Below are 12,003 nucleotides of genomic sequence, written 5' to 3'. Positions count from 1 at the left end.
TGTCTGCTTTAGCCAGAATGAAAAAAGTATATCTAAACGGTGAGATTTTGCAGAGGGACGCAAGTTTCTTGGTGCATAAAGCACAAAGGTTAGTAAACAGGAAAGCTAGTAGTATGTAGCTGTTTATTGTGAGGGGAATTGAATACAAAACTAGGGAGGATGTGCTTTAGTTATGCAGGGCACTGACGAAACTGCCTCTGGTGTATTGTGCACAGTATTGGTTACTTCATTTAAAGAAGGCTGTAAATGCATTAGAGGCAGCATTAGAGAAGGTTTATTAGACCTGGTCAGGCTAAGCTTGTACACAGTGATGTTTAGAAGAGCAAGAGGTGATTTGATTGAATCATAAAAAACCCTGTAGGGCCTCACTGTACCTCACACCAACTCACTATCTCTCTGCACTTGACTCCAATTAACTCCATCTCACTCCAATTTACCCCACTTCACTGCGACTCGCTCCAACTCACTGCAGCCCGCTCCGACTCTCTCACTTCACAAGATCCCACATGACAGACAAGTCAAATAAGTAAAATCCCATGGGATACAGGGTAATGTGTCGAATTGGATCCAAAGTTAGCTTAGTAACAGAAACCAAGGGTAAAGTGTCAATGGCTGCCATTGCAAATGGGAAGCTGTTTTATATGGTGTTCCTCAGGGCTTAGTGTTGGGATCCCTGCTGTTTATTTTATGTATTCACAATTTGGACTTGATTATTGGGGGCACAATTAGGAAATTTGCAGACAACACACAAATTGGGTGGTGTATAGTGTAAAGGATAGCTCCAAAATGATTTCAATGTGTTAGTGGAGTGGTCAGGAAAATGGCAGATGGAATTCAACTCTACTCGGTGTGAGGTAATGTATATAGGGAGGTCAAACAGTAAAAGAAAATAAGCAATAAATGGGAATATACTGTGAGGGATTGATGAAATGAGAAATCTTGGTGTGCAAGTGCACAGGTAGCAGTACAGGTAGGTAAGGTTGTAAAGAAGGCAAATGGAATACTGTCTTTCATTGGGAGAGGTATAGAATAACAAAGGAGGGATATAACGATTAAACTGTACAAGACACTGCTGAGACCACCTTTGGAGTATTATGTGCTAGAACTCGGGGTCACTGTTTAAAAATCAGGGGTCAATAATTTATAACAGAGATGAGGTGAAATTTCTTCTCCGAAGGTCATGAGGCTTTGGAGCTCTCCCTGAAAAGCTGATTGAGACAGAGTCCATCGATATTTTTAAGTCAGTTGGGTAGATTTTTGTTCAGCAAGGGGTTGCAAGGTTATCAAGGGTAGGCACAGAGATGGATTTGAGGCTACAGTAGTATCAGCCATGATCATATTGAATGTTGGAGCAGGTTTGAGGGGCTGAGTGACAACTCCTCATGATCCGTATGTTTCGTTGAAAATGTGACAAGCCGTAGTTCTTACAGGACAGGTTTGATTTTTGTGTTGAGGTCAGGACAGTGTTTGGATTATATGTATCAATTGAATGGTGACTGCTACTCGAATCTTCTGTCTTCTATGTCTGACTCCTGTTCTATGCTTAAATGTTGAAATGAAGACTTTCCATCCACTATGCTCTTACCTCCTTACAATGTTGGTGAAATTGAGTTTGATTGGATTTCACCTAGTTTTAAATGGATAACACAAAACCATTCTGTAAAGTCTGGCACTGTCGCTTAGACTTTGTATCAATTTGGCAGAAATGGACATGCAAGTTTCCTGCCACTGCGGTCACTGTCTTGGGTGAAAGCAAACACATGTATGTTTTCTCCAGTGAAAACTAATAACTAACAATTGTGGCTTTTGTACGCAGGGTCTGGAGAGTTGCCTCAAAGGTCCGGATAACCACAACAGCCAGGTTTTGATAGAAGCAACTGTCATTGCACTGACCAAGCTCCAACCACTGCTGAATAAGGTAAGTGCTGAATGTGAGCAAATGGTTGTCAAATGTGTCATCTGAAGAGAAGAAAATTGCAGGACCATGGGGCATACAGTAAATGCTTCGCTATCTTTTCAGTCTTTAAAGGCACATTTTTTGCAAGTGTAGACCCTGTGAAGTTTGTCAGAAATCTAACAAATTTAAAACAAGTAAATGAAGATAGGAAGAACAGGTATCTATATAATGCAGCAAATACCCGTGGACAGCAATGAGACTTTGAGCAGAACTGAAATAAAATTTTTTGCTTAAATTAAGTTGTACTCTGCCTTCGAGTTACATTGTGAGAAAATACCATGCCACATTTATCTTCCCTTCAAAAGACAAGAAGCTCTGTGTGGTGTTTGATATGTTGTGTGTAAACCATAGCTCAACCCCAGAGCACACTTGCCTCTGAGTCACAACATCTTGAGTTCATGCACCATTCCTGGAGCACAGAAATGAATGCTGATGATCCTGTGTAGTGCTTTGATGGAGATGCTACCTTTTGGGTGAGACATTGAGCCAAGTCTCTGTTGGCTCCCTCAACTGGGCATGCAAGATCTCGTTTCATGATTTTTAAAAAGACCAAATGAGATGACCTTACAGACGTGTCCAATATTTATTCCTCCAATTGATGTCACAAAAGCAGATTATTTAGACATTATCAGATTGCTGTTTGGGAGTTTGCTGCAGCACTTTCTAAAATACAGCAGTAATCACATTTCAGAATCACTTCACTAGCTTCAAAGAATTTTGAGATTTTAGGAAGGCTGTGAAGGCCTTTTTTTTTTTAATTCATTCACAGGGTGAGGGCATCGCTGACAAGCCAGCACTTATTGCCCAGAGAGCAGTTGGGAGTCAACCACATTGCTGTGGGTCTGGAGTCACATGTAGACCAGACCAGGTAAGGATGGCAGTTTCCTTCCCTAAAGGACATTAGGGGAGGCAATGGCTTAGTGGTATTATCGTTGGACTGTTAATCCAGAGACCCAGGTAATGTTCTGGGGACCTAGGTTCGAATCCGGTCATGGCAGATGGTGGAATTTGAATTCAATAAATATCTAGAATTAACAATCTAATGATGACCATGAATCCATTGTTGATTGTCGGAAAAACCCATCTGGTTCACTAATGTCCGTTTAGGGAAAGAAACTGCCATCCTTACCTGGTCTGGCCTCCATATGACTCCAGACCCACAGCAATGTGGTTGACTGTGAACTGCCCTCTGGTCAATTAGGGATGGGCAATAAATGCTGTCTGGCCAGCGATGCCCTCATCTCGTGAATGAATAAAAAAAAAATTCAGGATAATGATGCCAGAGATATCGATCTTCAGTTAATCCTTTGATTGGAGAAGCTGAGGGCTTTATCCAGAGAATAAAAAAAACCATTGAGATTTGATAGAGGTTTCAACATGAAGACAACTGGACACACTGGGCCAAAATTTGCTCCCATTACTGGAAGGATCAAGGACTAGAGGATGCCAATTTTAGCTGGTTGGCAAAAGAAGCAATGGTGACTTGAGAAACTTTGTTGCACAGCAACATATTAGGATCTGGAATGTACTGCCGGAGTGTGCGGTGGAGGCAGATTCAACCATATCTTTCAAAAGAGAATTAGATCATCATTTGAAGAGAAGAAATTTGCAGAGCCACAAGGTATGCAGTAAGTAGATAGGTCTACAAAGAATTATGCAATCAGATTGTGTTCTCTCTCCAGATCCTTTCAGTCTTTAAAGTGAAACGATTCTAAAATATCCATCAGACTTACTGGGAGTTTTTGTTATGAGAACAGAATGTAAACTATCTGAGATATGTGGATGTCATAATTCTGGCTGATATAGAGAAAAACCCATTAAAAGACTCCTGGGAAAAAAACTAGCAAACAGTAGCATGTGGATTATCATGAAACTACATTAAAACTGTGTTGTGATATCAAAGGAAGAGTGTACACCTGAACACAAGGTAATAGTGGATTTGAAGGGAATAAAAGAAGAATCATTTTCTGAGTAGTTTAAAATCTGATGCGAAAAATGTTCAAGATAACATGTTCAAAACAAAACCTCACAAAAATGTCAGACCTCTGGAAAAAGGATCATCTTTATGGAAAGTGGAATGATGTTACTAAAATGCAATATATGGTCAACTTTACTATATGAACATGAGCAAAACAAAAGCAAACATTGAATACAGGAAAGATATAGTTTTTGATACATATTATGAGGATTATTTGGACAGCACTCAACTAATGAAGATTTGAAGAAAGTAAACACGTGAATTTTTGCAAATCTTCAACAAGAAACACCTACAATTCTTGAGCACCTGCTTGGAAACTCGGGCTCTGATTGTAAATGGTAGAGCTGAGAGTAGAAGAGCCAGTGAGACAAGAGAAGAAGTACACCAACTGTTTAGGAAGCAAGCATACATAGGATTGCAGAACAACACCAAAATGTTGGCCCATTCGAAAGCCATAATTGCTAATGTTACAGAAGAAGATGGACAAAGAGGCAGGGGAATGGGCATAGGTGGCTTGTTCTTGCAGAGAGCTGGTACAAACATGATGGGCCAAATGGTTGTCTCACGTGCTGTCAGCTATTCTATTAAATGCACATGTCTTGGATTGTTATGAAATCCTGAAACCGTTGTAAATTTGAGTCGACCCATGATTTTGATTGAGTAATCTTTCTAGTTCGTCATTTGGAAAGTTTATGAAAAGTCGTGGTTGCAGAATTTTGTGTTTCTGCTTTTCTGTTCAAGCATCACTACCTATAATATTTGCAGTGGGGAGCTTGTGGTCTAGATACCATCCAAACTAGGCCACAAGCTCCAACTCCCGAAGCACCTCTTTATTAAAGGTTACTGTGGAATGGAAGTGTCCAAAGGTATGTGATAATAGTGTAGCCACAAAATCACTTTAATGTTTATTTAGCAGTGAGGCAGCACTTAATCTGTCAAAATCTCCGGAGCTACCAGATTCAAAAAGCATAAATGAGTAAATATAGGTAAAACTGGCAAGCCCCATAAATCAACTTCTCCTATCAAAGAACAGTCAAGGGACTTATTTAAAACAATAGGGTTTCTGCCATTGCTGCTCTGCAGTTACCGACAAGTTTTTATGAACTGCCTTTCCATATTCGACCACCATGTGAAATCACTTGTGTTATACCACAGTAAAGGGCATCCTAGCTAAGATTATGATTAAGTCACTTACTTGGCAACTTGGTCTGGGAACAGATTGTTAGTACAGGAGCCACCCCAAAGATGAAGAAAAGACTTAAAATCAATGCAGTTTATTGATCTAAATGTGCTCACTCCTTTTTTCCAAACAGACGACTTATCTGAATGGCAACAGATTGGGAAAAGGGGAGGTACAGCAATGCCTTGTACCCAGTTGTTTAGAGTAAGAATGAGAGTACAGCAGGCAGTGAGGGAGGCAAATGGTATGTGGCCTTCATAGCAAGGGGATTTAAGTACAGGAGCAGGAATGTCTTACTGCAGATGTACAGGGCATGTTCCTCTTCGGATATTCTGTGTTTCTGTTATGGGAGGCCAGGTCTAGTCTTTGTGCATTGGTATCCGTTAAGCAAACGTGCAACTGTAAAATTAATTCTAATAGGAGCTTTGCTTGACTGACCACAAACGTTTCCTTCTGAAAGGACTCCAACATGCACAAGGCCCTGTTTTGGGTAGCAGTAGCGGTGTTGCAGCTGGATGAAGTCAATCTGTACTCGGCTGGTACTGCATTACTGGAACAGAACCTGCACACATTGGACAGTCTTAAAGTCTTCAATGAAAAGGTGAGGTGACTGCTCCAAATATGTCATAAAGTATTTGCTGCTGGACCCATGGATTCCCTATCTGACAACTTGCTTCCAGCACTGTCTGTATGTCATCTCTCTGCACCCCCCTCCCTCTTTCACTGCCCCCCCTTCTCTCTGCGCGCCCCCACCTCGTACCTTTATGTCTCTTCCCCTCTTCTCGCTTTCTCTCTCGAGCTCTCGCTCTCGCTCTTTCTCTCTTGCGCTTGCCCTCTCTCTCTCGCTCTCTCTGTCTCTCCTCTCTCTCTCCCTCCACCCCTGCTCCATGTACTTGGAATGAAAACTAGCCTGTGAAATGATAGAAATATCAATAATATTTGGGCTTTCAAGTACCCATCAATTTTAGTTGCTTGTGTCAGACCATGTCCTGGCACTAAGAATGTTAAATCTGTTTGAAGCCTGGATTAGTGGTCATTTAAATCGTTTCACTAGTAGATATCTATAAACTACTCGGGGTTTACAATGGTAAGTGGATGGAAACTTGAGCCCAAGTGTTAATGAACTTTGCAAAGGGTGTATCTCTAAATACCATTTTGATTCAAAATGAGAACCGAAAGATGAAACAAGCACGGACCAGATTGTACTGACAAACCACTAGTTGTCCCTGCCACTTGTTCCCTGCCTCCCAGCAGTAACTTTTCCAACAGTTATGGAGCAGGCAACCCTACCCTGTTTTCATTTTCTTTTATCTTCAGAGTCCAGAAGAGGTATTTATGGAGATCAGGCGGCCTTTGGAGTGGCATTGCAAGCAGATGGACCATTTTGTGGGCCTGAATTTCAATTCCAACTTCAACTTTGCACTAGTGGGACACCTGATGAAAGGTGAGGATCATTCATCCAGTGGCTGATTCTTAGAGTTATATGCTGGATGATTTGTAAACTGTGACCTGCAGAATGTCTCAGGAGAGTTAACGTTCCATCACCGTGCCTTGGAAGTGACCTAGAAAATGATTCAATTCTCCTGTTATCCAAAGATCGGCAATGAATGTGACCTGCATGCAACCACCTATCTCCTGAGACCAAACAAATAAAATACTTACAAAAAAATTCTGCTTACGTTTGTGCACAATTTTCAGTGTTACTTGGTTAAAGATGCAGAAAAGTTTTAATTTTAAATTTGGTTTTCACCTATATGTCTACCAATGACAGCACTGTTCCAACCTCCTCCATCTGATCAATGCATGACTCGAACTGGAAGTCAGTTCTGTAAACTGTGTCAGTACTCTGATTGCGTGCAGGGAATGTTAGAGCAGCTGTGTCTAGAGAGAACATTGGCCCAAACCCTGGAACGCCCTCCCAGATGTGAGTCTTCCCACAGCACACGGACTGCAGCGGTCTAAGAAGGCAGCTCACCACCATCTTCTCAAGGGCAGCTAGGGATGGGCAATAACCACTGGCCCAGCCAGCGACAGCCACACCCCATGTCTGAATAAAAAAGACCAGTAAGATTGCTAGTCCGTTTACACACCATTTTTATTCAGCAAGTTCTGCCCAATATTTTTAGGTATGGGATGCATGTAGCAATCCTCTTCACGACCAAGGGATTAGTGAAGTGAATGATTTTTTTTTTTACTCATCCTTGGCCCAACACAGTGTCAGTCACCACAGAAAGCATGGTGTGACCTCATTGAGGAAGCCAGATATTTAGCAACTTCAAGAAAGGAGTCTCTCAGTCATAATTAGAAAGGGAACAGTTAGCTGTATTATAAACTGTGTGATTTAAAGCAATGTGAAAAGTCTGATTGAAGGTTTCTACATCCCTCCTCAAAAGATTCATTTCAGAACTGTTGCATTGGAAAGAGAAACATCTCTTCCCTTTCCCTGTGAAAAAAAGTAGGTCACTCAGCCAACTTGATAAACAGTAACATCATCTCAGAATTTTGGCAGACTTTCTGCTTCACAAAGTTGAATGTTGACAAATACACAAGAACCAGGAGCAGGAGTAGGCCATGTGGCCTTTCGAGCCCCTTCTGTCATTCAGTAAGATCATGGCTGATCTTTTCGTGGCCCCAGTTCCACTTATCCACCCTTTCACCATAACCCTTAAAGTCTTGAATAGGAAAGGAATTATCTATCTCAGCTTTCAAAACATTCAATGAGGAAGCCTCAACTACTTCACTGAGCAGGGAATTCTACAGATTCACAACCCTTAGGGTGAAGAAATTCCTCCTCAATTCAATCCTAAATTGGGTCCCCCTAATTTTGAGGCTATGCCTTCTTGTTCTACTTTCACCAGCCAGTGGAAACCACCTCCCTGCTTCTATCTTATCAATTCCCTTCATAATTTCGTATGTTTCTATAAGATTCCCCCCTCATTCTTCTAAATTGCAATGAATATAATCCTAGTCCATTCAGCTTCTCCACCCCTCTTAACTCTGGGATCAACCTGGTGAATCTCCTCTGCACCCCCTCCAGTGCCAGTACATCCTTTTCAAATTAAGGGGATCAAAACTGCACACAATACCCAGGTGTGCCCTTACCAGCATCCTTGCCTTTAAATTCAATCTCTCTAGCAATGAAGGACAAAATTCCATTTGCCTTCTTAATTACTTGTTGTACCTGCAAACCAACCTTCTGTGATTCATGCACAAGGACACCCAGGTCCCTCTCCCCAGCAGCAGGCTGCAATTTTTTACTGTTTAAATAAGTCCTTTTTACTGTTATTCCTACCGAAGTGGATGATTTCACAGTTATCAACATTGAATTCCGTCTGTCAGACCTTCGCCCACTCACTTAAACTATATATGTCCCTCTGCAAGCTTGCAGAGTCCTCTGAACACTTTGCTGTACCACTCATCGTAGTGTCATCCAAAACTTTGACACACTACACATGGTCCCAACTCCAAATCAAATCATCTATGTAAATTATAAACAAGTGCAGCCCCAGCACTGATCCCTGAGGCACACAACTAGTCACTGTTCGCCAACCAGGAAAACAATCATTAATTCCCACTCTTTGCTTCCTGTTAGTTAACCAATTCTCGATCCAACCATGTTACAGAACAGGATAGGTCCTTGACTTCAGGATTTCTGACAGAATGGATAAATGCAGATTATTGTAGGTTTTACAGGAAAAGCACCCCAACCAACCCATTGTCTGCTGCACAGAACTCTATTGAATCAATTATTCTGGTAAATGTAGGTGACACCTATATCAGGCAATTGATATCTTTGTATCTGATCGTGAATTGGTTTGAGGCGTCATTCCTCCATATAATACGAAAATAGACTTAGAGGTTAATGAGTTTATTTCAATAGGAGTACAGACTGAGATATGATTAAGGAGTTATGGTGAGGTACTTTCATTGCTTGATTCTTTTACAAAGCCAAAGCAACTGAAAAATACTGTTAAAAAGCTCCTTGAAGAAATAGCAAGCATATACCCAAAGCACTTGATAGTGAGTCTCTGAGGTCTGAATTATAGTCTTGATGAGAGATTTGGACTGGATTTTGTGGACAGGGAAGGAGATCTGGATTTGAATTCTGCCACAGGACTTGATGTGAAGGAAGGTACACAACTAAATAGGTTGATTACCAGTCTGCAAATCCTTCTAACACATGACAGTGGTAGGCAGTAAATAAGGAAATACTCATGCCCAGCATGTGATGGAAAGGAAACTTGAGCCTCTACCATCAGCATCCATATCTGCAGACTACAAAATGTATGTAAAGTGCATGTGTCGCAGCAACCAGGCTGCCTGAGTAATCTGTAAGATAGACTTTGAATTGAGGGAGACAGACTTCAGTTGGTCTGCTGCACATTTTTGCAGTGCTCTTAAAGATATTTAACTTAGGACTGGTTAGCTTATAACAAACAGCCAAAAATAAATTGCATCCTGTGACAAATGTTTCCCTGTCATAGATATATTTCAGAAGCTATGATTGGCTTAGTTTATTCACTCTCCAATGAAGGGAAGGTGTTGTTGTTACTGCTGCTAATGTCTTTATAAACCTGTGTAGTCTAATTAATTGTGCCCGTGATGAATGTTGATTTTGACATATCAGATTATTCAAGATGTGAATAATATATTGATATTTACAGGTAAATAGCCTAAGTTGGCCATTCAGAACATGGGGGAAGCGATGGCCTACTGGCACTATCACTAGGCTAAGAACCCCAGACCCAGATTATGTTCTGGAGACTCATGTTCATATCCCTCCATGGCAGATGGTGGAGTTTGAATTCAATAAAAAGAATCTGGAATTGGGGTCTTTTCCATCAATAGAGTCCTCTCAGGAAGGAAATCTGCTGACCTTCCCTGCTGGCCTACATGTGACTTCAGAACCACAGCATTGTGTTTGACTCTTCACTGCTTTCTATGCCATTAGGAATGAGCAATAAATGCTGGTTTAGCTTGCGACGCCCACATCCCATGAAGAAAAAGTAAAATCCAACTGAAATTCAAAGATTTGAGAAATCTGAGGCAAAGGCGTCTTCTCTCTAAGTACTTTACACCGGAGAACCCAAATTAAAATGCTTGCCACATGCTAAGATCCTCTGCTCCATGGTCAGTCAACATGAGCTGGCTTTCAGTGGCAAGATGATGGTGCGGATATTGTCAGACAATGTCTTCAACTTCCTGAATCAGTAATTACTGTCAAAGTGAATCTCTATCTTATCTTGAGACAGGCTGACCTTAAGCTGAGTAGAGTGGACTCATTGGAAATGCTTCCTCTTGCATCTTCAGCTTTGGTCACTTCAGCCGGGGTTAATAAATATTCCGTTATGACAATTGCGCAGAATATTGCACAGCTTCTTCACTTTAATTGCAGATTTCTTTCTGCTAATAAGGAGTGATTGTGATCATTTTTAAATCTACAATTGGAAACAAAACACGTAACTAGCTTTTAATCTTACGAGTTGTGCATCGACAATTGTAAAATGCTTATTAACAGAAGCAAAATCGAGGCCTCCTGCAAGGCCATAAATTAGCAATTTACTCAGCCTTAGCTTTTATCAAACTTGTCTTAAGTCTGTGCTCAATGACCAACCCTAAGCCAGAGCGGCAATAGCAACACTACTGTTGGCCTTGATGTCACAGTGAGACTGAAGGGCATCAAGGCAGTGTTATCATTACTGACAAATTAACACTGACCGTTGCTGAATACGTGCATGCAAACAGGGCAGGATCGCAATCGATTGTTGTGCCCTCTTATCCCATAATTCCGACGATTAGAAGTTGTTTAGCTCGGTTGGCTGGATGGCTGGTTTACATTGCAGTGTGACACCAACAGCATGGGTTTAATTCCCACACCAGCCGAGTTTACCCTGAAGTACTCAACCCCTCTCCTTGCCTGAGGCGTGGTGGCCCTCAGGTTTAACCGCCACCAGTTGTGTCTCTCCGATGAGAGAGCAACCCGATAGTCTGGTATGACTGTACGTCTTGTAACCCACAGTTGGCCGAAGTTGTGGAAGATTTTTTTTTTAGCAATGTAGCAGCATACCATGGAATGAATTGCCACTTCCAGAGAAGAGACAAGTGGTCAGAGAAAATATTAGAGCGATCTTAAAAATAAAATGCTGAAAGTTAAGTTGAGCTGATGTTGGAAAACACCACAAACTGTATAAATGACGACTCGATGTTTCAAGCAAATCATGGTTTAATTAAATTTCACTGAATTGAATTTTAATGTCTAAGGTTTTGGAGTAGATTTGAATTTTAATGTTGCGACCCAAGTTGCAGCTTTAACCTGGATTGAATTGTTCGCATTTGGTCTTGCCTCCTTTATAGTTGTGGTCATTGTCACTTTTGCATCAGGTTTGGAAATGTCTTTTAGAGCACAAGATGAATTTTGTGTTCATTCCTCCAGTTCATGGTTTAACTTACAATAACTTGAAGCTAATTTGAACTCACTGCGTCTGTGTATAATCATTTCTTGATCTACAAATCTCAATTTGTTTTCAGAGCTTTTTAAACTTGACTCAGAAGCTATTCAGGAAAGATCTGAAGACTTTTTTTTAATCCCCTCTTTAGGATACAGGCATCCATCCCCCACCACAGTGGCCAGAACAGTGAGCATATTGCACACCTTACTCGCCTTGGTTGGCAAGCACAGAAACTGTGACAAATTTGAAGTTAACACTCAAAGTGTGGCTTATCTTGCTGGTGAGAAGCTGTTTATTTACCTATGTGTTGATGATAAATATTTTGGTAATTGAACCTGCTTCGATTTGCCGTTAATGTAATTGGAAATATGCTAATTTAGTCATCTAGACTTTCTGAAAAAGTCTGCAATGTAGGAGATGGGTTAAATGCTCTGCTCCT

At 41.0% G+C, this 12,003-nt stretch overlaps 1 protein-coding gene across 7 annotated transcripts in view; it reads left to right on the top strand.

Annotated features, from left to right (window-relative positions):
- nf1a (neurofibromin 1a) overlaps positions 1–12,003 on the top strand; it is a 275,275-nt gene that overhangs the window by 238,024 nt on the left and 25,248 nt on the right. For all 7 annotated transcript variants that reach the window (XM_048612822.1, XM_048612821.1, XM_048612819.1 and 4 more), the window contains 4 exons: positions 1,817–1,918; positions 5,576–5,716; positions 6,433–6,559; positions 11,713–11,844. In XM_048612822.1, the coding sequence (XP_048468779.1) occupies positions 1,817–1,918; positions 5,576–5,716; positions 6,433–6,559; positions 11,713–11,844 (502 nt within the window). The remainder of the gene's footprint in view (positions 1–1,816; positions 1,919–5,575; positions 5,717–6,432; positions 6,560–11,712; positions 11,845–12,003) is intronic.

This window comes from Rhincodon typus, chromosome 26, assembly GCF_021869965.1.
Source record: "Rhincodon typus isolate 14 chromosome 26, sRhiTyp1.1, whole genome shotgun sequence".
Classification (NCBI taxonomy): domain Eukaryota; kingdom Metazoa; phylum Chordata; class Chondrichthyes; order Orectolobiformes; family Rhincodontidae; genus Rhincodon; species Rhincodon typus.
Note: the sequence above shows the minus strand (reverse complement) of the source record. Positions and strands in the feature narration are given on the sequence as shown.